This window comes from Megalops cyprinoides, chromosome 1 (assembly GCF_013368585.1).
Source record: "Megalops cyprinoides isolate fMegCyp1 chromosome 1, fMegCyp1.pri, whole genome shotgun sequence".
Classification (NCBI taxonomy): Eukaryota; Metazoa; Chordata; class Actinopteri; order Elopiformes; family Megalopidae; genus Megalops; species Megalops cyprinoides.
The window spans coordinates 54,914,961-54,942,823 of NC_050583.1; the positions used below are offsets into that span (position 1 = coordinate 54,914,961).

At 42.9% G+C, this 27,863-nt stretch overlaps 1 protein-coding gene across 1 annotated transcript in view; it reads left to right on the top strand.

Moving 5' to 3' along the window:
• Positions 1 to 27,863, top strand: part of fmn2b (formin 2b) — a 64,637-nt gene that overhangs the window by 26,759 nt on the left and 10,015 nt on the right. The window contains exons 10-16 of the mRNA XM_036516131.1: positions 7,429 to 7,490; positions 11,885 to 11,976; positions 12,803 to 12,932; positions 13,478 to 13,624; positions 14,035 to 14,094; positions 15,079 to 15,199; positions 23,255 to 23,347. Coding sequence (XP_036372024.1) covers positions 7,429 to 7,490; positions 11,885 to 11,976; positions 12,803 to 12,932; positions 13,478 to 13,624; positions 14,035 to 14,094; positions 15,079 to 15,199; positions 23,255 to 23,347 — 705 coding nt within the window. The remainder of the gene's footprint in view (positions 1 to 7,428; positions 7,491 to 11,884; positions 11,977 to 12,802; positions 12,933 to 13,477; positions 13,625 to 14,034; positions 14,095 to 15,078; positions 15,200 to 23,254; positions 23,348 to 27,863) is intronic.

Genomic DNA, 27,863 nt, shown 5'->3' on the forward strand with positions numbered 1-27,863 from the left:
TCCAGCTCTGATTTGATGTGTCTCTGACTCTGTGTGCCAGGTTTGCATGTTGCATTTGTTTCCATTGCTGCAAGATGTGAACAGGTTCTCTCTCTTTCGCTTACTGTGTCTGTGGTAAAAATTTGGGGACCATTAGAAAGGCCCACGTGTGAAACTCCACAACAGCTGCCTCAGTACTTGTAGGTTCAGAAATATGAGCTGTCCCTTTATCTCCTGATGTAGAGGATGTCACTCGTGCCGTAAATGTGACACACGTGCACTGACATGAACCACCGAAATGAACCTCTAATGAATCAAAATGAATCTCAGCACTTCTGTTTCAGCCCTCACGGGCCAACCTGCCTGGGGATCATTTTGGCAGCAGCCAATGTCTTGTCAGAAAAATGCTTCACCTCTAATTGGCTGCTTGCGTTCTCGTGTGACCCAGCTGTGACAGCGACACACAGCAAATGCACAGAAGATGAATGTCTGTTAGTCTTTTTTGTGTAAAAAATGTCAGCGGCTCGCTGCACGTGCTACGTCGGGACTCCTACAACTGCTGCAGCCTGCAGTTACTCACGAATCATCCCAATTAGTTTCGGTCCAACCGCAAACATAAAACAGAACACATTATGACATAGCTGTGGGCAGTTTTTTTGAAATAAAAGCTGCATTTTCCCCCCTCCTCCTCCTCGTCCTATGTAAATACAGTACAGAGTTCTTACACGACGCAGGAAGTGGCTGTAAGGCTCTTATAGTATGTCATACCCATGGTCTTAAATGCTGTTTAGCGAACTGTTAGCCCTCCGTTTGTTTTCCTGTATGTAGGTTAGTTAAGCATTATTGCTACTGTAGCTCTGAGAGATGAGGAACACGAGGAGGCAGGCAATATTGGCGCTTAATGAGCGTGAACCAGTGAGAGCCGTGTTCGTGAGGTGGGAAGGGCAGAACGTGCTGAGATTGGCATGGTGGGAAAGCAGGCTGCCAGCCAGGGAATCTGCCACGTCTGCGGCTACCTGTAAGAGTAGGGGCTGCAGTGTGTAGCATAGTGGTGAGGAGGAAGGCTTGTAATCAGAAAGGTTGCTGGATTGATTCCCTGCTGGGACACTTTGGTAAAGTGTTTAACCCACAGCTGCCTCAGTAAATATCAGCTGTATAAATGGATAACGTGCAAGTCGCTGTGGAGTGTCCGCTAAATGACAGTAATGTAATGTAAGACTAGAGCAGGGATCGGAGCTCTCATGTTCTGCCTAGGATCTGGTGAAAGTGCTGCCTACCGGAGCTTTTCTGAAGCGAGTTCTCGTTCTCAGCCAGAATGTGCAAACTCTAGATCAATGTTCCCTACCCTGGCCCTAAGCATCCACTGTGTGTGCTAGTTTTTATTCCAGCTGAACTCTCAATTAATTAGGTCTGATTGAGCTGCTAAACGAGCACTGACCTCTGTTTGACTTCACTTAATTGTCTGCTGTCACTGGTACAGATAGGAGTTGTTGGAGATATCTTTGCTCCAACAGATGTATACATTAATGTAAGTTATTTCTGTTCATTTGAGCCCCTTAAACAGATTAGTAATATGAAGGTAGGGGTGGGCGATATGCCAAAAATGTCATATCACAATTTTTTTTCAGGCAGGATCACGATCCACAATCTTATCACGATTCTTTTTCATGTTGGTTTTTAGGACTATTTTGCAAGTTACTGAACAGTACAACCAAACTAATTTCCCTACCATAAATCAGCTGTTGTAGCAAAAAACTAGACGTTTTGAATTTTGTGTGGGAATCTTGTCCTGGCATTCGGAGTACAGCCATGGAATGGCCGTGTTGGAAAAATATTTGCGACTGGGTATCTCATACCCCGGATCAACTATTTTTAACAGTCTTTTGAAACCCTCGTTTTCCACGGTTTTTATGGGAATCATATCCTTGGCCAAGTAAAATGTCACTGCATCAGTTACCTCTTTCCAGCTACTTGTCCTGTCATACAGAGTGCCTTTCTTCATTAAGGTGTGTTTTAACTGAACGCGATGTGAAATTTACAAGGAACACGAATGCATGAAAAGTCAATGGCAGGAGGCGAATTGGAGGAGTTCATCTGACAAAACAACTTTGGATGCGTGTATGAGCCATAGAACTGCAACTGGTAGAATGTGCACTATAGCTTCTACTTAATTGGGGCAGCTGCATTTGTCCAAGGGGCAGATATTCACAAAAATATGTTGAACGGACAACTTTCCTTTTTTCCCAGATTCATACAAACACATCCGTAACAGCACATTTCATTCACAAATAAAATAAATATGTAAAATAAAACAGAGGTATGTATTCACATAAAAAGCCAAGTTCAGCTAACAGCTCAATCAAACCTAAAAAAGAGAGAACTCGGATGGAATGAAAATCGCCATGCACAGTGGGTCCCCGCAACCAGGACTGGGGAACACTGGTCTATATGGAATTTAGTGGGCAGTTAAAACTTGAAGTGAAATGTTCCTTGAATTTAAGTGGCGAATTTAGTTTGTTCAGTGAATCATCCTTTGCTTCTTACTCATCAATATGAGTTTGGTGGTTTATGAAATCAACGAAATGTGACGGAGAAAATGGCTACATTCCTTGCTTAAATTCCTTACTGTAAGTGTACTGTGGTTATGTTTTAATGAATAGACACCCTTGTCTGTAATTTTTGAGATTCCAAATAAGCCCTGCCCTATGACTAAATCACAACTATCTACAGTCAGCTTATGCTAAAATATCCTGAATCTCTCCACTCTTAACACTGGGGTCGTTTACATTTTTCCGTTTTCATTATTAAATGAATGTTAGTTTAAAGCACTATGCCAGTGCTGGTGTGTGACTGTGGCAGCTCTCCCCATCATAAATACAAGTATGACGTGACATTCCTTGCCTTACATCTGACCTTTTACCTTAAAGCCAGTTGATTGCGAGTAGACCAAGGAGAACTGTGACTCTGATTTACCTCTGCCCCTTCCTACGGCTCCCCTTTCAGGAATTAGCGGTCAGCAGCAATGTGTAAATTAGCGTTCCAGTGGAAATCGCACAAGTCATTCAACCCCCCCATAAAAAAAAAATTCCCCTGTCCCCCATTTATGTTGAGGGATTTCCTTCCAAGGAATACACACAAATATCAAATTGAAGTGTAAGAAGCTTTTATGTCTAGTGTGGTCAGCCTAAACAAGAAAAACAGCCAGTGTCCAACTTTTTTTTTTTTTTTTCTCTTCTCAACTAATATGTTGTTGTTCCCTCTGTCTGGTGGACAGGGCCAATAGAAAACTAGCGTGGGCATTAAAACTGCGGCAACACATAAATCTCCTAAGTTTTTTTTCCCCACTGTACACAATGTATGAGAAATTAATTGCCTTCAGATGATTTAAGTTAATAATGGTTAGAAGCACTGCAATGCACTGGCCATATAGTGTGAATATACAATATGCGACCAATACCCATTCCCTCAGAACGGGAAACGGGCCCTGCATATAGGCGCATGCGCTGTGTACTGACTGTTTCTGTGTTGTGATGAAACCCACTTAACTGAATGGCATTTGGATTCGTTGAGAGATGGAGGCTTTGGCGAAAGAGCACTTTCGCCAGTTCATCACAACTTTTATTACATCGGTTTGCTATGAGGTCTCAAACTGGGTTCAAACATACACTGCATTTCATCCTATAAACAATATTAATAACTCCCCTCCCTCTTTCCCCGATGTTTTTTTTCAGTGTTCAAAGAAGGAAAATGGATGGATGTTAAAGCACACTACCAGACAACCTGTTTAAAGTACTTAGAAACTGGTTAAAGTACTTCCTTGATCAATGAACAGAAAATAAACACACTCTGAATGATGCTGCAGGTTGTCTCATGTATGAAGTATAGACCCCTCAAGTTAAACATACAGTTTGCAAAAATCCCACTTTATACTGCCCTTTCAAGAATGTGTCTGGGTTGTTTTCATGAGACTGAACTTTAATAGATATGTGTCTGGTTCATGTCCACTAAACACATCATATTAAGATTTTCCTTTTTTTCGGATTCCATGTCGGCACGCAGAAATAAATCCATTGGAACTTTTTGTTTCCAGTTGTTGGCTGGTATTGGCTGGTAACCAAGACCCCCACCCCCACCCCACCTGCTGCCAGAAATGCTAAACACTAGCTGAACACAAAACATGGTCTAACTATTCTTTTAATAGCTTTAGGATGAGGAATTAATGAAAATCAAAATATCCAAATAAATTAGAATCATGGCTGTGAATTAATTTTTCTCATGTTTGTTGTCTGTCTTTTCTCCCCAGGATCACACAGGCATCCGTTTTCTTTTATGAAAAGCGTAACTGTTGAGGTGGTGCTGCAGTAGTGACAGAAAATTGTACTACTTCTTTCTCCCCCTAGGGGGCAGCATCATTGAAGTCCATGAGCATAATGCAATTGTTGCAAATACCCTATATATATATATTTTTTTTTTTGATTATTTGAAAATCGGTTACTTCCCCAAGAGATTTTTGTCGTCTTTTAGCCCTGTGAAGTACAGAAGTTTCTTTAATAGTGAGCACGAAGTCCAAAAAGCCAGTCTTTCTGCACATCAGAGAGGGCAGGGAAAGCTTTTGTATTATAATAATTGGCGCATATGATGGAGTGAAAATCAAGAGAGGAAACGGTGAAGGACAGCCTTGGAGAGTTGAGGTTTTTGCACTCCTGTTTGGAAGCGAACAGTATACGTCTGACCTTTTATTGATTTTTGTGGCTCTTATTCAGATGTTTTCAGCTGTTTTTCATGAGATGCGATATTGAAACGCCACACTGTTTAAAATCACACTCTTGTACGAATAATGAAAGCAAGTCAAGCTTCTACAAACAATGTGTTTTGACAGATCCTGGGTCAGTTTTCCCCCCAGTGTTTCTTGTTTTAAGTGGCTGTGCGTGTTTAACTTTTTACCGCTAAAAGCTGATACTGTACCACTGAAAGATTAGGATTTCTTTGTAGAAATCCAAAGTCCATCAAAGAAGATGAATATATGATATCGCAAGTGAAATATAAGACCAGAAAAAAAACACTCTTATGAAGCAACCACTGAACTGTAAAAGCCAGCTTTAGGTTAGTCTTTGTTCAGACCTTTAGAAACTATGCTGAATCAGAATTCTAAATGAGACATTTATTCATTTGTTTTTTATTTTGTGTAAACTTTAATTGCCATAGGTTTTTTTTATTGATTTTACCCAATTTAACCCCCTCTTTTTAGACCAGCACCATTTTATTAATCCCTGAATTTTGTTAGCATGTTTCATTTGACTCCTGTCTTCGTTGGTATCACTGCTTTGATAATGTGCGGCACCTTGACCTGAGGATGGGAATGCACAATGATGTACTATACTGAATCTACTGAAAATGTACTGAAATGTACTGAAAATGTACTGAAATGTACTGAAGTTTTAAATTAGATTCTGAAATCATTAGGCTTAGATAGCAGCAGACTCGACCCACCAATCACAACCCGCAAATCCGATTCCAATAGCGCATGGATGTTTGTGCACCCAGCAGGTTTCTAATGAAGGAAACGACAGTTATTGTCACAGGCACGATTCTTTTTGAGCCTGTATCAGCGTTTCAGCTGTTTTGACATTTATACCTCATCTCATATTATTTTTTATCTTGGTACTGTTTTGGCAGCCAGTCCCTGTCTCAGGTCTCCCTTATGTATCTTTAAATATTTAACCGAGGTACTTTAAACCTGTTCTGTGTTGCGCTCCCCCTGTCCTTTAAGGCCAGAGTTATTATTTCAAACAATCAGAGCAGTATGAAAGATGGCAAGGCGTACTGTAGCATTGTGTGCATGTACTGTACTAAATACAGCAATGTAATACTATATCTCAGATTAAACAATCGACAACTTCAGCTCTGTTTGTGTTTAAACATTTACTTTTAAAGGATTACAGTTTTGGGCGCCAGATCCTTGTGCCCTAGACAAAAAGGCGACATGAGGAATTTAAACACAACTTCTTTTGTTCCATGACAGATTTTAGGTAGCGGTTCTTTCATTAGGGCTCCCAGCGTGGACTTGCGTGCCGATTATACCCTGGTAGACAAATATTTCCCCTCACGTGTTTTGCGAGAGGCAGATCTCAGCGCAGGGCCGCAGTGCCGGTGTTCAATTTCAGCAGGACCCCATCACTCTCTCAGGTGTACAGAGCCATCAAAACAAGATGGCTGCCGCAGTTTATCAACAGCCTTTGCTCAAGCGGGATGGCGTTGACTGGGCGGGGGTGTTCCCCCATTGATCGAGTCTGATGTAATCTCCCGGGAACAAAGTTGCCTATTAGTTTATGGCTCGGTGTCATTTTGACAGTTATTAGACAGCCAGTTGGACTCGCTTTTGGACGCTCAGCCGCTGACTCAGTACTCGCCAAAACCAGCTGCACAGCGGGCGGCAATTTTTTATTTCAGAATATGATGGAAATGGGTGGGGGTGGGGAAGGAGGGAGGAAAAAGTGCAGTCACAATTGTTTTTGGAAAGTCGGCTTAAGTAGTTCGAGTCATTTCTGCTGTGCTTGCCTTGCACACGGGGACAGTTTTCATTGGCATGACAATAATTATATGACTGGGACTGCAGCGGTTTTAATATCTTCCTCAAGTATATAATGTTTCAGCAAAGCCAAAAAGTGAACCAAAAAAAAAAAACCCAAAAATCGTCTACAATGAGTACATTACAAATGGCGCATATGCATTGCACTTTCTAGCCTGAGAAGTTACACATTTGTGTTTTTTTTTTTGGCTTGACTTGCCACATAAGCAGACAGTCTGACAGTCATGGTGTGGAAGACGGATTTGGAAACCAAATTTAGTTAATTGCCGCCAGACTCATCACACCTTCATTAAGCTGCTTAGTGGTGTCAGGTCTGGAGAGACGGGGGGCCCCTTTTTGCTTGTGGGTGGCACCGGGGTCTGTGAGAATAGGAAAGAAATATGCCAAATCTGCGCTAAAGCTGTCGGCTTTGCACATTGGGGATTTGACCCTGATCAGGGGTCTCCAAGTTAACAGATTAATTCACCCGTGGATTAAGTCAGCCCCCCCCCCAATCCCACCAGTGTCAGGAGAGGGCTTATTTAGTGTTGGGACTCATTGCTTTTCTTCTTTCCTCTCTCAAATTTTTACCTGTAGTGCCTCAATTGGGAGTACTGGGTCTGTTTCTCACCTAAACATCAGGCTCGGCGGGGCTTTGGCCTGTAACTGGTGACACATGGCTCCACTAGGTATCCCGTCCCAGTGTCCTGGAAACAGTGCTGTTTTAAAGGCTTTACCACAGTTCAAAGCCCCTCTAAGCCGTACGACCAGCGGGGTCACGCTCACTAATGGCCATTCCTCTGCTGTCCACTCTCCCAGGCCTCACGCCCTGCCTCCCTCACAAACTAACTCTGCTCTTTCTTCTGTCCCCCCTCTGACAGCAATTCTGAACTTGGACAACACCGTGGTTGACCTGGAGACCTTGCAGGCCCTCTATGAAAATGTAAGTTGTTACACACACACACACACACACACACACATATATATATATATATATTCTTTATATTGTATCACTGTGATGGAAACTTGCGTACAGTTACATTCAGTCAAATTATTTAATGGGCTGGATTGTTCACTCAGGACAGTGAATTAGACAGCAGCTCAGGTGCCACATGCCTGCCAAACAGTGAGAGATGGTGCTTTCTCTCCGCCTCGCTCTGACTGCAATTAGCCACACAGACTTGGGTGTAATTACTCGTAATTGCTCTGTAAAGAGGACCCTGGTGGTAAATCCTTGGACAGAAATGTTTATTTCCAGTGTGGGGGTTTTTTGGGGGGGGGGGTTAAGGGCTTGTTGTGGAAATGTGTTTGCAGTTGCCTCATGACAAAGGATGATGAATTAGGTTCTTTATGCCTCACCATTACCGCTGGATGTTGGCTTCCATGCCACGGTCAAGATCCTGACGGGCTGAAGTCTTGGGCCACTCCGTGCAAGTCATGGAAGCGTTGTCTGCTTTTTTCCAGCAACAGTGTTTTCCCCATCATCCATCTTGTCCCGTCAAGGCATAAAAAGCTTAATTCAAGGCATCGCGGTGCCAGCAAGTGCGCCTGTGTCTTAAATGAGTGACCGGAATGCTCACTCCCCTGTCTGCCGGAGACTAATGCAAAAACAATGACGAATGCATGTTTTCGGCTTTGCCAGAGTAAGATTTGCAATGGATAAAGGGTTGGTAAAATGCTGCGTGGACACCTGTTAGGCCATTCTTGAGAGATGATGTACTTTTTTCTGTGGTGGGATGGTGCTTACAGGAATATGTTTATTTGAAAAAAATGAAAGCACAGGAAATGTTTTTGTCCATCACTAGGCCTTTAAAAGTAAGGCATTTTTAAATTTGGCATCATCATTTCAGCTGCACGCAATTCGTGATGCTGTTGTGTTTCGGCCTTCCCTAAGAGCTGGAAGTTTTTGTGGGAAAACAGGATCCATAGGTTTGGAACGCTGGTTTAATTGAGACCACAAATGCACTCTGGCGTGCTTCAAAAACACATGCAGAAACGCATTAATATCAGTTCAAATAAGAAAACCACAGATCTGTTGGAAAGTAAGCTGTTTACTGAGTCTTGTGAAAGTAACTGAATTCCTGTCCCTAATGATAAGATGTTTTGCCTTTTGCTGTGAGAAGAAGCTGTAAATCAGTGTTCACTTTACTGTTCGTATTATTGTCTGTCTGTGCAGTGTTGCATCTTGATTGTCTGCTGGTAGACGTTTACATGTGTTTGAGACATTTTACTGTTACTGCTGTGTATTTTCCATATTTGTGCTGCCTAATCCAAAAATGGCAATCCATTGAAAGCCAGTGTATTTGTTAATGAAAAGGAAAACAGCATGTTATCCGAGCTCTAATATATCAGACATAGCTAATGTCAAAAATGTCTAAAATGTCTAAAAAAAGAACTTGCACACCCCTTTTAAACAGGGCACAAGTGAGTGTGTTTTTTTTTTTTTAATTCTCAGTACCACTGCAGTCAAATTCACAAAGTAGTTTTGTGAGTAGTAGCTGCTTAGCTGAACATATTAATAAAGAGTCCCTCAACTAGAAAACCACATTTATAAATATTGTTCATGAAAATGTCTTTTGACATGAGACACATGGTAATTCCAAGCAAATGTGTCATAAGCGGGGATCAAAAAGCTTGTTTCCATGTCTGGGCCCAAGGCAGGGCTGTTGAACTGAGCAGCAGAGTAGTTGGGATTTTTTTTTGTTTTTTTTTTTTTTTCATATGTAAGACTCCGTCCTGTCTCATTTTGTAATTCTTAACCACAGTTGGACGGTCACTGGAGCCGCCTGATGTGCCAGCGCTCAAAAGCGCGACTGGAAGAGCAAACACACAAGCGTCGAGGGGGTCACTTAAGCGCGGCACCAGCTCAGTCGTGAGAACAATTTGTAACTGTTTGAAGACAGTGCTCTCCCTCTGGGTAAAAAAAAAAAAAAAAAAGATAATAACAAATAAAGTCCCATCGGCAGCAAACCGGCCTCCCTGGCTAGGAGTAAATTGAGACGTTAAGATGTTTGTTTCATGGCAGCTTGTTCAGTAATTATGGAAACCAGGCTCACTGAAATCAGGATCACTGAAGCTGAACCCTGTAACTGCAGGGAAAACAATAGCTAGTGGTACCTTTGCAAGTGGTCTTCAGTGCAGCAAGCAGAACTACAATGTTCCGCTTCCATGCTTTTTTTTTTTTATTTTTTATGAACTTGTCTCTTTTTCGAGGCTGATATGCATCTTGTGCTGTGTTGTTATTGATAGTCCAAGGCTAAGGAGAAACGTATCCATTTATTGATCTTTTGATAACATCTTGAGTTGTCCCCATTTACAGCTCTCATTCATAATTCTGCCAGCAGAGAGCAACCTGCTTTTTATTAAAAAAATTTACACTATAAAACACTGTGTAAATTGGAAGCAGAGCCTGCCCTTGTCGACAGATGGCAAAGTGAACAGAATACTAATCATTCTGTTTGATGCCCACGTTTGAAGTATTGCAAAACTATGCGTGCGCCGAGCCTTGAAGTTAACATCGTCTCGTTTTGTTTGATTTTTGCGATGGAGCTTAATGGATCCAAAAGTTTTTCCAAAGTTTACATTCAGTCAGGCCTTTTTCTTTTTTTTTCAGCCAGGGTCTTCAAGGCGTGTCACTTTGAAAGAGCTCGTTGGTTTAAAATGAGAGCCCGTCACACGTTTGTCTCATTTTGACAGGAACTCCTGTAAATGGTGATTAGACCGACTTTGATCACAGTATTGTTTGCTTCCTTTCTTTCCTTGCTTTTAAAAAGGAGTCCAAGACATTAGGTTGGTGCTCCCTTGAAGTCAGGGCGTAATTACGCGCCACGTGTTTACTCTTGGATGCAAGTGCCCCGATTATGTCGTTTGTGAAAGCCGTTTGTGTACAGAAGAAAGAGCCTGGCCCAGCGTGAAACCTCGAGGAAAAAATCGATTGCATTCAGATTCTGGGCTTCGCGAGAATTTCTGTTTAAATGAGGACGCCTGAAATGCACTTTTTCGTGCTGTCTTTGAATGCGTGGGACAGACATGCTTTAAACATAAAGTTCCCCAGACGAATTTCACACGCAGGTATTGTTGCGCCTTGTTGGGGATTACAGCACCCTTGTTCTCAACTCAAGACATACAGCAGGTGTGCTAGGCATGCAGATCCTCTGTCAAATGTTCCTCTAATATGACGTGTCACAGAGGTTGTTAAAAACAAAAAGGTGTCGGTATTGCACTGCACTGTAATTCTGGCATTCTGGGCAGCAGTAGGTGCCAGACACGGGCTTAATGTACCCATGTGGAGCACAGAGCTCTCCTGTTGCCATTCACTCCCATTTAAGAGTTAGCCAGCGCTGGTATCAACACAGTACTTCCCCAGCCTGTATTGGGAGGTGCAAGTGCGAAGGTATTCAGGTTGGTACTCGGTTGGTAGAACACAACTCAGACACATCTTCAGTGTCTGTTCATTTCACATTCATCCTGTGTCTGTAGCTGCAGAGCACAATGTATCATTGCATGTGTGCAGAGACAAATGGAAAATCTAAAAAAAAAAAAAAAAAGAACATAAATGCTTTATAATGCTAAATAGTGCTGTCTAGCCACTTTGGTTAAAAACCACAAGTAAAAGGTTTTGTGAAGGAATCCATGCAATGCTGGCTGCCTCTACCTTCAATTCTTTTAATCTTTTTTTCCTCCCCTGACTCCCCCCAACATATTTGTTGTTCTACGGGGGTGATAGTTTTATAATAAGGCCTTAAATGATTTGTGTTTACAAATATTTCACGAGCAGGGCTCCGTCTTTATTTTCCCACTCCTGCACAGTGGCCAGCCCCGACTTTGAAGAAGCGGCAGCGGGACAAGGACTTTCAGACATTGTTTCACAACCTAGCGTTTCTCATAATTAAGAGGTTTCAGGCCACATTTTTAACTTGTGTTATAACACATTTAGTGGAGGAAATGTTTCAGACAGTGTGGTTTTGTTCTCAGTTTTATTGGTTTTGGTTTCCTTTAAGTTAAGGAACCACTTTCTTTGGGGTTGCAGCATAAACAAAATTCAGATTCTGTATTCCAAAATAAAGTTTGGATCAAAATTAGACTGCTGGTATGCATCTCCAATTATACATCTATTCCCAGTTTAGAAAACAAAGGGCAATAGCTACTACAGTTTGGTGGTAACTCTAATTCATGGCCTTTTACTTGAATGAGTCATTTGGCTTATTGTTCTGTCCTGATTTTCAGCAATAAACCTGCTAGCTTTTGTTCACAGTAAGGTGAGAGGTAACGCAGCAATGCAAAAGGTGTGTACATGTTGCGATCTAAAGTGCCACTGCTGTCATGATTTCTTTACAGAGAGCACAACAGGAAGAGATGGAGAAAATTGAAAAGCACATCAAGTCGTCAAAAGAAAAGGAAAACACGAAACCGCTGGACAAACCTGAACAGTAAGAAATCTCCAGACACTTCGACACAAGGTGCTGTTAGGGGCAATATTTCAGTTGAAAATACATTTTACACTTAGGATTCCATCTTTTCCCCAACTGGCCAACTGGCTCTCCTATTGAACGGCAGTTGTTGTAATAGTGGTCAGATTCACCCATTTCAAATGCAGATGCGTGCAGCTGCTTTGGATAGCAATTGGGGAAACCGAACGTCTACATTTACTCCAGCTCACTCATTTTAGTTGTGCTGGAGAGAAAAGGATCCTAAACCAATATCTCCTATTACAGTTTGAGTGTATTCGGTGTTCCTGTTTCACAAAGTGTAATTTAGAACATGTTAATGTTAAAAATGTCTTTTTTTACATCATGAAACAGTGGGTGGCGGGGGTGGGAGTTTGAAGGCAACGGTCTGTATTTTAGTGCATTCCTTGCACATTAAAGGCCACCAAATGTCATTCTTTGAAAAAATGTGCAGCTTTTCTTAGAAGTATCATTTTATAATGCAAGTTAAAATGTGGCTTTCAATGAATGTATTTTGGGTTTGTAGAAAAAGTAACCCCCTGATGTACAAACACGTTCACAAGCTGACAGAGCCATATGCTTTTCAAAGCAGATTTATGCTGTGTGGCTCTGAACAAATAGTTTAACTGTATAGACCCTGAGTGTGTAAGCTACTCAGACTCTGCCATGGGTTTCCTTTTAGTGTCCCATCAATTGTCAGTCAGTCTCACCGGTCTCATCAATTGTTTCTGGAAATGTCACTAATATGCTGTCACATCCTTCATCTCCATTCCTCTTTTCACAAACGCATTCCTTTTCATTCTTGCAGATTCCTCTTTCAGTTGTCACAAATCCCCAATTTCTCAGGACGGGTATTTTGCATCCTCTTTCAATCAACATTCACGGAAAGTATATCCTCCATCCTCCGCAAGCTTGAAATGCTGCAGAAAGTCTGCACGGTGAGTTCTGGAAGAGGTGGCTATTTTTCTTCCCCGCTGCCTCGCCCCGGCGTTGGTTCAGCTGCTCGTTGATAAGGCATAGATTTGAACCACAGCTCTCCTCCGACATCACTATTCTTCGAAATGGTCTTTTGAGAGGTTCCCAGAATGTGGAATGGGGGCCGGCAAACTCATTTAGTACAATGCCAGTATGAACACAGGATTGCAGTGTATCGCCAAGTGGTGAAAATTGCAAAAGGTGCATTCAGTCAGCCTGGTAACAACCCTGTATCCCAGGGGTGAATTAATGTACCTCCCATGGAAGCCAGATGGATTGCATTATTGGCAGAGACCTTTATCTTACATAGCTATTACCTTTATGTACAGTCAGTTTATACACCTGGGTATTTACAAAGGCCATTTAAGATATGACATTTTGAGATGTCACAGCCTGTGCACAAAACCGGATTTGAACATGCAGCTCTCTGGCTGGATGAGATGCTCCTTATCTGCCATGCCTCCCTGGATGCTCACCGCTCTCCCTCCCCTTCCCCGCTGTGTGACAGACCCTGCAGAGCGGCCCTGGGGTGATGCAGGTGCTGGGCCTGGTGCTGGCCTTCGGGAACTACATGAACGGGGGAAACCGCACCCGGGGCCAGGCGGACGGCTTCGCCTTGGACATCCTGCCCAAGCTGAAAGATGTGAAGAGCAGTGTGAGTACGGCCACACAGAACCACATCGCATTCCCCATCACAACAGCTTTACTCTGTCTCATTTTCTGACTGAAGAGTTATCTTACAGTAACCTTACAATAACTTTGCCTCTCAGTTCAAAGCACTTCATGTATCTCATCATGATGACCTTTATAATAATAAGTTAAGGCACTAGTTAATTTTCATGGCAGTAAGTGATTGTCACCTTGGTATAGATACTGAATTCAGTTTCCAGTTGTAGGCATTGCTTTAGCTTGATGGTCCTCAGTCACTTCAGTGTTGACCCTGTTATTCTTATTTTGTCATTTTTTTAATAAACTCTGTCATAGACATTCTCCAGCAATACTACATAGCTGGTTACATTAAAGAACAATGATTTTCAGTTTGCGTTGTTCTCTCTTCCCTTTTAGGATAACACCCGGAGTCTTTTGTCTTACATCGTCTCCTACTACTTAAGGCACTTTGACGAGGTACGGTTTGGTTCTTGTTTGTTTAAGTTCCAGTTTAAACTGTGATATGCTTACACATAGGCAGTTTTGTTTCCTCCTTCCTGCCAATGGGATAATATGACTTGTTTGTTGTTTAATTTTATTTATTTCTCCTCTTCTCAGTGGTAACTAATGCTCTGGCCTGCTGAATCGGCAGGATCTAGATTTGTCTGGCCGCTGTTCCGAAGTGCTCCATAGCGCTCTGTAAATAAGTTGTTTAGCTGCATGATATCAGTCGAGCATGTGGCCAAGAGCAACCAACGTGACAAGATCTGGGATTCAACACGTCCTGTAATATCCTGATGGGCTCGGCGCGAGCATGTGTTTCTATTAAAAGTGTCTCATTTTGATTTATTTCATCATAACTGTGATTTATGTTCTCACAAGAACATGGGAGCCAGCCTCCTATTCAGGTTTACTTGAGGGGTTTTATCACTGATTAGCGTTTGGCTGGGGATGGCATGTTTGCCGTCACCATCTCGTGATATATGGAGCCGTTTTGTTTTATTTTTTCTTTTTTATTTTTTGTGTTTTCATTCTCCCCTCTGTCCTCTCTGCAGTGGTAGTGACAGTTACTCATGCTTGTCAGAATGACTGACTGTGTCCCTTCTCACACGGCCGCGTCCTCTGTCTTTAATTTAAATGTGGTCACGGCACCAAACCGCTCGCTGAGTGTTGTTTCGTGACCCATTTTCTTCCACAAGCGGTCTTGTTTCTTGGCTTTTGATAATGCCCCATTGTCCATATATTTACATTGTTCCCCGAAACGTGTAGTTAGCGGGAGGGGATGTTATGCCACAGCACCTCATGTCCCTGTTCCATTCATTCCTCGCAGGAATCCCCCTGCACTTCCAGGAGTCGGGCTGCTGTTAAAAATGCCTTTGTCCTCACATAGAGGACCTGGTGTCTTGGCTGATCTGTGGGGGTGAAGTGGTCGTGTCCTGAGGTTGTGCGTTTGGGTTGCAGGACGCGGGCAGAGAGACGTGCGTCTACCCTCTCCCCGAGCCACAGGACCTCTTCCAGGCCTCGCAGATGAAGTTTGAAGACTTTGAGAAGGACCTGCGCAAGCTGAGAAAGGACCTCAATGGTAACCAAATCTCTCCTCGTAGATCCCTCGTGAGCCTGGGGAGGGGGAGCACTCCGAGACAGATTCTCCCCCCACTGATAACAGGCTGACAGGCGAGAGACAGCAGACCCGTCAGCCTTGATGTTTTGGCTTTCGCGCTATTCGAGATAGTCGCCCTTCGCCTGCAGAGGGGAGAGTCAGGAGTGCTTGCATTCGGATCAAATGCCGAAGCTCTTTATCTGGTAGTAAAACTACAGCCTGCCACGAACAAATGAGAGGAAGGGAGGAAGGTTTGAGTTTGAAGTCTGAGGTTTCTGATCTGTGTTCAGGGCTGAGGTGTTATGCCACATGTACCGAGGCGTGCTCCTGCAGTCATCTTGTCCCCATGTGAAGCGCATAAAACATCATCATAGATGGGGACTAGACAGCAGAAACAAACCCCGGTATGCAGCCACCCAATGACAATGACAATTCAGACTCCCCACAAAGCTGCCAGATTCATAGCCCCGTCGAATTGAAGACTGTTTTGGAGTCTGTGGCTAAAGCTGGGGACAGCACATCAAAATGTGATTGATGACAAATGAACTTATCTGCACACTCCATCTGGTAAATGATCTTTTTTTTTTTTTTTTTTCCCCATCAACAGCTTTTTTCTTTTACAGCCCTGACTTTCTCGCGGACCAGGCCTGAAAGAGACCCACTTTGGCAGTTCTGTATAGAACATGTGTGCATCCTCCTGATTACGTGGTCACTACTTAAGCTGAATGCGACACAGGCAATAATGTAGGGCAGGGAGCAAAACCAAACGAAACTGAGGAGGCCTTTGGGTTGCTGTGTTGTCACCGAGCCCTCTGCAGTGGTGAAACCTGTCAGCTCCCAGGCTTGATAAGATGTGAAATCACCATTTGTTCCACAGAGCTACAGTCCCAGTCAAAAGTTGGAATGAAATCATGGGAAACACACATTCAAAGACATTTTGATCTACAGACTTTGGCTTAAATGCTTGAAATTTGCTTCTTAGATAAATGTACATTGTGAAGTTGATGCCTATGTATGAATTTCTTTCCAAAAATGCATCAGAAATATAAGCTTTTTGATTGGTCACTTTTTTTTTTGGTCACTGCTTAATTCCATGTGTTATTATAGCTTTGATGTCTTGACATTCTAAAATGTGGGAAATGGTACCAAAAAAAAGTGTGTACAAACTTTTTACTAGTACTGTACATTTCTACTTGCAAGAGGACCTGCTCTTGTGATAGAGAGGTGATGCAGAATTTTCCAAGACTCATTCCTAAGGCGCCAGTGTTTTTAAGCATTTTAACAGTGTCAGTCTCAAGCAAAAGGATGTTCAGTAAGCCAGGTCAGGCAGTTTTAGATGAGACCTTAGTTTGTTAGACAAGACCATGTGGATGCGCCTCTGGTTCCTAAAAAAAAACACACTGTAAACTGAAGTTAACATTGGACATTAACTAGTCAAGATTGTTTACACCTCGTTTTCACCATCAGATGTTTCTTCCATATGAACTCAGAATAGGCCTGCAGTTAATTTTCATTCATGCTATACTTTGTGACTTGGTTTATTGTGAACTTCATTTGGTGTTCCTTTTTTCAACACTTTGAAATGCATGAACTTGTCTTGGGGATTATTTGACATTGGATACAAGTTTATTGTTAGCAAGGTTTTATCTGACACACTTGTACAGCTGAGCTTGGAAGACTGAGTTAGAATGCCCTACGTGGTCAGAACTTTAATACAGAATAGGGGATGTAATGTAGTGTATGTGATTTAAGTTGTATGATGATACATAAAATATCCAATATATCAGCCACCTCAAATCCTAATGACTGCAGGCTTGACTTTTATTAGATTTATCTGTATTTATATTTATGTTGATAACATTAGATGATATATCAATATCACAAAGGGGTTGCACTGCTTCTAAAATGAACTGCCTTTTCTTAGTTGGTTGTATTTAGGGTCTCTGTTTAGCACTAAACAGAAGATATCCTTATTTTAAACTGATACTCAGTAAAAACATTGTAGTTGACACTGCAATGAACAGTGCATATTTGCACAAATGCACTGTTTTCCCACAGTGTAGAGGAGGTTTGTCTGGAATGAAATCCTCTTGTTAAAAAGGAAACTGTGCAAGGAGTGCACATACTAGAATGCCTGAAAGACACAAGTAAATCTAGACTCTGTTTGAAGATTCACTATATTTTTTTTCTCTTAGCGCTCCCTTCTTCCTCGTTCTGACATCCTGTCGCTGGAGCCGAGCCGCTGGCGTGTTCGGAAGCAGGAGTGATGTATTATTTAGCCGACAGCGCTCTGACACAGTGCCGCGGCCCGGGGCCCTTTGGCTCCGCCAATTGCTTTCAAATTTCATGGCTCTGTAGGACTCGCCTCCCGCTCTTCTCCCAACTCAGCGGGGCTCGGCCTGAGAAGGCAACCCAATCCGCGTTTGATCTGCCTCGCCCCATTGCAAACCGCGCCACTGCGACCATGCCCCTAATGTGTCCCCCATGACTTCACTCCTGCCATGGTGTGTGTGTGTGTGTGTGTGTGTGTGTGTGTGTGTGGCTGGGGGTGCATGTGTGGCAGTGTCTCCCCTGACAGGCAGCCCAGCTACCTTGTGTTGGGGGGGGGGGGGGGGGGGGGGGGGGTTGGGAAGCCTGAACTCTTAACCGTGTATTTTGGTCACAGAATAGGCAGTCTTTTTCCATTTGATTGTAAGCATTTACGATCCCTCGCTGTGTTTAATTAAATGTAATCCCTTCAATTTTTTAAAGCAGTCTGTTAACCATGCTGCTGTTCAAGTCCTCCAGGGTAAACCGTGCTGAGACCTTTAACTTTCCACAATGATCCATCACACTGCAGAAGTGTTTGCCATTATTCTGGAAGTGTCATCTTGAGCTTTCATATACCATACTCTTTGTATTAGAATTACTGCTAAAAAAGTTCCTCCATTCTCAGTTCCCATAGTAGATGAATAGAACCTCCTTGGTGAATAGAACCTAGTTAATACTCTGTATTGATACACAAAAACCTTTAAGCCATCAATCTTTGAGGAAGGAACCTGTTGAATCAGTGATGAAATGCATTGTTCATTTTCCTCAGATTTGTCATAACCTGAAGAGTCAAACTTTTTGACATGTCAGACATTCTCTGTTATTGAGTATGTGGTTTTACATAACGAGTAGCCACATTTATAGATTTTAAGTCATGACATTAGCTTATGTGGGTTTTTTAATCTGTTTTAATCCAATGCCTGCCACAACCAGCACTACCTCAGTATAAAAATCAAGGCTTTCTTTTTTTTTTACAGCAACTTAATTTTCTGTCTGAGGCATGTTATGGTTTTAAAGGAATTGAAACGAACTAATTTTGTGTCAAGCAGTGCCGCGTCAAGAGAAAGCGCTCTACAAATGCCAGCTTCCTGAGTTTGCTCTTCAATAGCTGCCGTGTTAATCTCTCTACCACAAGCCTTCCTCCTCTTCACTGCCATCCCCAGTGAGCTATCACTCGAATTAGCCTTTTGATTACCTGTATGCAGTTCTCAGGCCAAAGAGCTTGGATGTAATTGCATTGCTTGCACTTCCATGTGTAAATATTGATGTAAATGTGGAGTCAGCAACCTCTGCAAAAAAGCAGCACTTTGAACACGAAGTTTAAGCTTGAGGTTATTTCCTAAGGGCAAGCACTTTAAGAGGCTGGAAGTTGTTAGCGCATTTGAAATGGTTAACAGACTCCATTCGTTTTTGTTTTTTTCCTCCACTTTTTTCCTGTAAATTTGCCTAGCTTTAAATTCTCAACTGTGAATTTTGCCCCCTGCTCCTTGCTCTTCCATCTTATCAATCAAAAAAGACCGAAACCCGATCCCTCCACAAAGCGGGGAGAGTCTTATCGATCAAAGGCTCCCAAGAGCAGACCAGCTCCTAGGAGGCAGGCAGAGCAGCCTGTTTCAGGGAACCCTATTTGGGAAATTGTCTGTGCCCATTTCACTGTCTGATTTCTTTGTTTTCAGAGGCGATCCAAACCGCTCATTAAATTATTAAAACGTGGAAGCAGGCGAGTGTAGTGTAAACAGTTCCAATCCCGCCCCAATTCGCACAGTGTGTGAGAGAGAGAGACAGCACTGAAAAGTGAGCCTCTTTTAATCACAGCGTCTGGTCTTACAGCTTTGGCTAGAGCTCGGGCTAGATGAATTGACAGTTGGTATTCAAGGCATTGTGTCCATCATAGACCTGCGTGCTTTCCTTTCCATATCCAATAACGGATATAACATGGTATCAAAGAAAATTTTTTGTATTCACTCTTTTGATATTTCTAGCCATATTTTGGGCATCAGCGGGCCTTTGTATAAAGAAAAGGCTACTGATAATGACGTGGTTAGCTTTCTGCATTTTGATCAGTGGATCGGGCTTTGCGTGGGCTCTCTGATATCAACCGTTTCAGACTGCCGGGGTGGCGTCCGGTGGCGCTTTTCTTTTCCTTGCAGGGAGAGTTATTTGCAGTCATTTCAATTGCTAATGGCTCTGATCTCATGCACCGTCCCCAACAGCGCCAGGGGACTCACAATCGATACGCAGCAGCGCCAGGGTAATGGCTAGCATCTGTTCGCTGCGCGTTACTCCCCCCTAATTGAAACCAGATGGGGCAATAGCCAGGGCTCCTGTAGAACCGTGAGTCGTGTTTTTAGTGTCCCCACAAATCCAAAACAAGACAGTCTCAGGAAACCCCTCCACCCCGAGCAGCTCTACAGTAAGTCAAGCGGCACAAAGAATTTGGGGTTGGGGGGGGGGGAGAGGGGTGGGGGTGAGGGGTGTGCTTACCTGCTCCCTCTCCACCGTAGGCTGGACCTGCAGGCTCGTAGTAAGTAATTAGACACAGTCCTTGGAGGTTGAGTATGAGGGCCACATTAGAGAAAGAGAAAGGGTATATTAGTTGATACATTGTCAAAACAAATCATCCCTGCGCTGTGAAATTGGAGCACTGGGGGGGGGGGGGGGTCTGGGTAATTGTAAAGTGCTTTTTTCTGTGGTAAGGGGAGCACTCTTAAGGTCCTGCAATGGAGAAAAGCTGAATGACAGAATGGAAGGGATATTTATAACATGATAGAGCATAAAAGTTGTCATACTAAGGATGTTGTTACTACCTGTGCCGTAAAGGAACAGGCCGGCTTGGGTTTATTAAACTGGCAATCTTGGGTTTCTTGCAACACATTGTAGCTAAATGGTTAGTGCCGATCCAGGATGACAGTCCTCTGGGACTACAGGACAGAATTTCTTACACGACATGCCATGATAGTGTACTGTCTCTGCTTGGTAGTCACCAGTGCTGTGAATGTGTGCAAATTCAACCAGGATTAAGGTGCAGTAATTGGAATTAATACTTTTAAACAATGCAGGGTGATGACACAAGCCAATTGCATATTCACAGTAAAACCACATACAACTGTCCTGCTCATCCAAACAACCTTTAAAATACATACTATAGTGCTGTATTGTGGGAAACATAACGTGTTTACATATTGTTGTGTCTGGTGAAATCATTAAAATCAGTTGAAATCATTGTAATCCATGAAATCAGTTTTAACTGTTGTGGCATTTCAGAATGAACCCTGGGGAAAGTGTTTACATGCTGCACATTCAGTGACCCTCATGGAGCTGATTCAGGAAAGCTTGGCACTGTCACCCGAGTGTGTTTAATTCAAGGCTTTGTCCATTTGTTATTTTATCATTGTACCACTTTAGTTGCATTTTCAAAGAATGCTAGATTCTTGACTAGTACAAGAGATCAGGAGACTGGGGCATATGCTGGATACTTGTTTCTGTCTTTTCAACAAAATTCATGCTAAGTGGCTACCTGCTGGAATTCTGTCTGGTAATGCTATCATTTTGTTTGCCTATTTGTTTGCATTAGAAAAAAAGGCCTGCCTGCCTGCCCGCTCAGTCCGAAAGTTAATCAGCCAGTCACAGTGCATTGTGATTGCTCCTGGTCTTAGTTCCTGCATATCAATACATCACTCCAAGAGGCATGTCCCAGAGCTCGGCTAAATGGCCGCAGCAGATGTGGGAGCCATTGACAGTCACCGGGGGTTAAGTTAACTAGGTAACCACAACAATGTGGTCCTCCTTTGGACACAGGTCAAGAAATGCCTTTAAATGGGCCATATGGTGTTCCGATTTGTATTCGGCATGCAACTTTCTAATTCATCATTGCCACTGATTGTGCGTGACTTTCAGTCCTTCACAGGACTTTGAAAAATTCCGCCGAGCGCATTAGTCTTCGCGCGGTGAAACGGTATGCAGGTGAATCTTATGGAATGCATATCATCGCTTATTTATTGTATTTTTTACAGAGGCGTCTTTGAAGGTTAGCATGTGTGTATCGACTGTTTCATTTACTGTATGATATAGTTCCACAGGAGTAGATGTGCCTGCCAGCTTTGGGCTTTTGTATGTAGGTAGAGTTACATGTTAGGCATTGTGTTAGAGAGGGGCTGAATTTAGGGTGAGGAAAGTGGTTTAGTTTTTGGTTTTATGTTTTGGCAGGGCTCCACAATGATCTGTGCTTGTTTGCACAGGGCCACCAAAGCAAAGTATGATGAATGATAGAATTTTAAAAGTAATCAAAGTTTGGAACGTTTATTTTTTACCACTACCAGTAAATGGCACGTCTTTAAAGTAAAGTATATACATTCCATGTATGTTCTAGTGTTTGAAATACATTTGCCAAGCAGCCTTTAGTATGTATTGAATGGCTTTAGTACCAGTGAAGAGAAAGTAAACATATTATGACACAAAGTATCACTTACACCTAATGCAGTTCCAGTACAGTACAATCTAGGGTATTATTTTGAGAAATACTGAATGAACTCCAATACATATTGTATCTATGAGGATGAACCATAGCTTCTCTCCAGGGTGTGAGAGCTGAATATCATTGACAATTAACAGGTGTTCCAGTTTCTTTTATAAGTGTTATGAACAGCATATAAACCTTGACATAAACTGCCTTTTAAAAGTATAGTTATCATGCTTCTGATTGCTTGCTTGCTTGCTTGCTTGCTTGCTTGCTACAGTACCAAGGCATAATCCCCAGGCGTAGCTCATCAATAAGTATTCAGTATTATTGTTAGACTGCAATACATTTTTATAGTTTTATAGAGTTTGGTGGAAGGATGAACAACAGTACACCTGAATATTTTCAACAGTTCCAGGTGTGAAGGATACCCATAGTAAAGACTAGTGAAGAAACCCAGTTTGGAGGTAGAGAATGTTCTTCATGCTGAATGTGCTGTAGAGTGTTTGAATTCTCTGTTGTTAGGACTGTATTTGACCATTTTCTCCCTTTTTTTAATGCACATTTGCGGGTGTGCTCTAATGCATTCCAAGCATCATGCGATTAGGAGCCGTTTCTCCCGTTCCAGTCCTGACTGCTACCCCTAGCAGTTTTTCTCAGAATTTTCTCAGGAAGGAGCAGGGTCTGTCCCCTTAAACTAATCTAAATAGTGTCCTGGTAGTCGTTTTAAAAATCTACTTGTGCGTGTAAATCCTGTGAACCTTAATCCTAATCCTTTGACCCTAATGTACTGTATGTGTCGGGTGGAAGCTGGTTTAAATGCCAGAGTTGAAATGTATGTGTGAGTGTGCTGTCTTACAGTTGATGCACAGCTGTGGGGGACTTTGTGTTTGTCTCACTGGAACCAGACTGTGTAACTGTGTATTGTAGTTTCCCAGCATTGCAGTTTCTTTAATAATGGCTTTCTTCTCTGGTCTTTGATGTAACCATTGGTTTAATTCTGCTTGAAACCTCTTAACTAAATTATAAGTTCATGTGTCCCACATTTTTTATATGAATTTGAATTTCTTTTTAGTGTACGTGAGAAAAAATTCAATGTAGGAAGAAAGATGATCACAAATCAATAGACTGTATCAAGTACTATGCCCTGTAACAGGACAAAAAGAGTGGCATTTTCTTTCTGAAAAAGCATTTGTGGGCCCACCCTTATTTCCCCTCATGTAGGTTGCATTGTGCATCAGTCTAAAGAAGCCTCGTCTCTCCGTTTTCAGCCTGCACCACAGAGTCGGAGAAGGTCTGCCGCGTCTCCTCGGAAGATCACCTACAGCCCTTCAAGGACAAAATGGAGGAGTTCCTGAGCCAAGGTGAGGGCGAGCAGAGGGGCGGAGCATGGCTGTCACGCTCGTGGGTGATGAACCTCTCTCAGCAAAGCGGAGACGCTTTGACCGCGCGCACCAGAGGAAGCCGAGCGCACCAATCAATCTCTGTCCCATCAGCTCCGGCGGTTGCTTACACAGGCGCCGTGAGTCACGAGCAAAGTTTTTCATTTTACTATTATTTTTCTGAAACCCAGAGCGCAGTTTAGAGTTTGAAGTCGTTTGTGGGAGGGACGCTCCACTGATCTGTGAAGGCACATTAAACGGTCAAATAATGACTGTTGTTTCAAACTCAAGGCACAGGGCCATTCCTCCCCTTGTGTTTGACAGGCAGTATGAAATCATGTGTCAGTACTGTTGGAGCAGGAAGATTTGTGAGGATGGAAACTCTGACTGCCTTTCATTGAATGGCAAGAATATATATTGTATATGTGTGTGTACAGAAGGGCCAGCTTTACAATACCGTAAAGACCGCTACTGATTTATCTTCATAATGGGCTGACGTAAAGTGGGAGTTTGGAAGATGTACAGTCCCATGCCAAGAGAGAAAAACATACAAATTAGGTGAAGCATAGGAAAACAGAGACATATTGGTAAACAGGGGAAGGTTTGTGCACACATAAAATGACAATATAAACAATGTAAAAATATATAAAATGTATGGCAGATATATAAAATGTAAAACATAAAACCTCTAGATCAACTCTGCAAATTGTGTAGACTTTACAGTTTTTGTATGTCTGACTTTTAGCCATTTGCAGTGTTGGAATGCTGCTGTGGCAGCCTCAGCAACAGTATTTGCATCTCCTCGGAGGCGTTTCTCTATACATCACGCTGGCAGTGGCATCCTGCTTGGGTCGTCGGAAGAGGGCCCGCCGTGGCCTGGCTGTGATTAGCTGGCTGGGATGCAGCGCCGCTTAACGCATTTGGATAATGCTTCATGACCCCTGAAAGTCCCATTGACCATGAGATTTTTGTAACCCAGTTTTGTCATTAATCTCCGCATGTGACCCGTGAAACAGGCCTTGAAGACGTGGTCCTGATGTCAGGGCCTAGAAACCCCCCCCCTTCCTGAGCTGTCTGCCCTCGCACCCTCTTTCCCCTCCCCAGCCAGGCCCTGTAAGCCCCTTTCAGGGGCTGGGAAGACCCCGGGCTCCTAATGCTCCAGTTCTAACCACAACCGTGCTCAATTTGTCAAAGAGCACACAGGGCACTGACCCCCGGCGCCCCCGGCGGCTTGAGGAAGCCCCACTTCCCCGCAGCCACACATCACCGTGGGGAGGGGCGCTCCTCTCTGCCCTGCACCACGCTACTCCCCTCCCAGGGCTAGTTTTCCCCCTCCTGCTCCCTGTAAGTTTTCTCCAGAATCCAAATAAACATTCCGTGTCAATGGCTCTTGGAAAGCTCCGGAGCTGTTTATCCTGCCCGGCCTTTAAAAAAAAAAAAAAAAAAAAAAAGAGACAGGAAAAAAAGGGGTCCGTGATTCATTAGAAGGAGGAATGGCTGCAGATGATGAATTTGCAGTGTGCGCACATCCTGCTCGCCCCTTGTTTGTTGTCTTATTCGAAAGTGTTTATTTTTGTGTTTCTGACTGATTGAACGGGCCGACTTGAAAGGGGGCTAGCGTCCGCCGCCTCTCCGAGCCGCGGGCACGCCGAGGCGTTTCATATTCAAATGGAGTCCGTAATCTGTTGCACATGTGGCTCTCTTGTTTTTGGTGTCTTTGAGTCCAAAGTCGGAGGATGCACTGGTGAAAGCTCGCCTTTGACGGTGACGCGGGGAAAGGGCCGCCTCTTTTGATGGGCGTAAGCGGGCCGTTCCCCGAGGGCAGGGCCCATTGTTTGACGTGCGATCTGACTCCGTTCAGAATTCACAAAAAGGCCCCCGCGAGACGGATAGGGACTTCATATTTCGGTCGCTGTTGTTGTTTGTAATCCCGGGGTAAAGCCAGACTGCCACCCCCGCAATGTCAACAATTGTTATTATCTGACCATGAAACCGACCGCAGAATAAAAAGCAAAAGCAGGCCCAAAGGAGCAGCCATATTTCCCCATTTTATTTTATTTATTTAGCAGATTTTCCATGCAATCCAACCCATGACAGAACCGTAATAGTATTCTTTTCTGGAGCACAATATCTGACTGTGGTTATGCTGATCTCCTTCATTTATACAAGTTAATGCAGTGTAAGTACTAAAAGCATGTTCCTTTTACAAGTGCTCACCAGCTATCTTTTTATGTTCTATGTTGATCGTTTTTGTTTTACAGTGTTACCCACTTTGTTTAATAATCTACTATTCAGAATCTTTTTTTTTTAATTATGGCATACTTCTCTTAGTAGAATTATCAGCAAGCACCTCACACATCGCAGTTCTTGCAAATAATGCAAGTTATAGAAGTAAGGCAAGATATAAGTTGAGACATTGTCCTAATGGGACACCTTACAGTTTTATGTATATTGTGAGGAAAAACTGAACACTAAAATTTTGCCCTCAGCTCAAGTAGCAGCCAAAGGTAAAACATCCAGAGCAAATGTTCTGTATCTGTTTTAGAGGATAACAGAGCTGAGCCAACTCCAGGGGAAATGAAGCTACAAGGTACATGAAATTATGGTCATATTTTTGTTTCACGTTAGCACTTTGTTACTCATGTATACTATTGCCTTTTTCCTTATACTTTCCAGCTGTAACTTATCTGCCTCTACAGACATGAGCAAAGGCTGTCATCCAAGGGAACACACATACTACCTAGACCGAGAGCATATACAGCTACGCTATCATTGCATTTAGTATTGGGTGACATTGGTGCTGACCATGTACTGCTGCACGTTTATGAATTGGAGCATGATTGAGCCAAGATGTACACTCATTTGAATTGACCAGAACCACATTAGACTCACACCAATTTGATTTGCCACTTTGGTGATTTTCCAGTAACAGTTAATTGAGAATTTGTGAAACCGAACCCCGAACTGTATTCTAATCTGATTGATTATCTACAAACAATGGGTACCACATGCAAAAAGATCAATAGGAAGATTTAGTGTTAGGAACAGTAGATCTTCATATTTGACATGTCAGAAGCGCTTAGATGTGCCTCTGGCTTCAATTACATGGGATGATTTGATATTCCCTGAAAGGAAAGCTGTAGATCAGAGCCGGGAGATCTCCTGCCTCTCCAGTTCCTGAATCTCTGGGAAGCGGTGTAGGATAACTGTTTCAGATTGTTATGGCTGGGGACTAGTGCTTTGCTGAGTGGAAAACCAGGAGAAACATGTTGCTTTCCCATTCCTGTATTCCCATACGTGTGACCGTTGATTAAACACAGTATGGCATATTAAAATGCAGATATTGAGATGCGTTTACAGAAGGTCTTCTGGTAGTGCTGTCTGTCCCTCTTTTTAGAAAGCAACAACAAAAACAACTCTCTGTAAAGCAAAAATGTGAAATCTGCACAAATTGGGTATGTGGGGAATTTGTTGTGTAACAGTCTTTTAAAGTATATCCCTCCCTGCCTTTACCACTGAACCCTCAGACATACCCTCTTGCCTGTGAGACCATGGCGTTTCTGTTAAGCCTTCCTCAGACGTACACTAGAAGGAAACGCACATTGTTCGGCATCATCAGTTATTTTTCAAGCAATGTTTGGAATGTTCTTTCTCTAGATATTTTTTTTTTTTTTTATTATTTCCTCTCCGATAGCAGAGAGGAGGGAGGAAAAAAAAGAGGGTCAGTCTGGCTTTTGTGGTTCCTGTAACCGGTCTAGGTGGCCTGCAGAGATACAGTGCATAAATACGCTTACACGGAGCCTCACAATCCCCATTCAGACCCAGCTTCCCTCGCCCACACAAAGAGAGGCTTGTCTGCGGAGCGGGAGCTTCTGTCACCGAGAGTGCCGGGGAGGGCGCGATCGCTCCGCTCGTCACGCATGCGCTGATGGCCGTTAATCAAACCTGATTGTGTTTATACCTGTGCCCTGGCAGGTCTTATCGCTGAGAGCGTCCAATTTTTTTCCTCCAGAGGAAAATGTAAACAGTTTGTCTGAAAAGGAAAAAAAACCCTCTGTAAACAGTTTAATGGAGAGAGACTAACTTTTCTGCCGCCACTTGAAATGATCCTGTCAAATAGGACTGATCTTGGCAAACAGCAAGGGCAGTGCGTGGAGCTACGGCGTTGTTGATAGCAGCCCTTGAAGCAGCCTTGTCTCTCCGGACTTGTAAAATATTAACAGTTGTTTTGCTATACCATATGGGGAGGTTTTAGCCTTCTTTTCTCCAAACTGATTCAATATATCATTCAAGGACGGTCACAATAAAAATCAAAAGAAAGCATAACATTTAATTGCCGGCTTTTCTGGTTTGTCGTCGCACTGGATGGCGATGAAAGTGAATTTGAGAGAAGCTTGATATACTTGTTTTTGTGTCTGCCAGGATTTTGGCGTGTGAGGTTTAAATTTCATTTGATTGTGTTTCTGTCTAAAGCATGTGCATGTTCTTGTCCGACGAA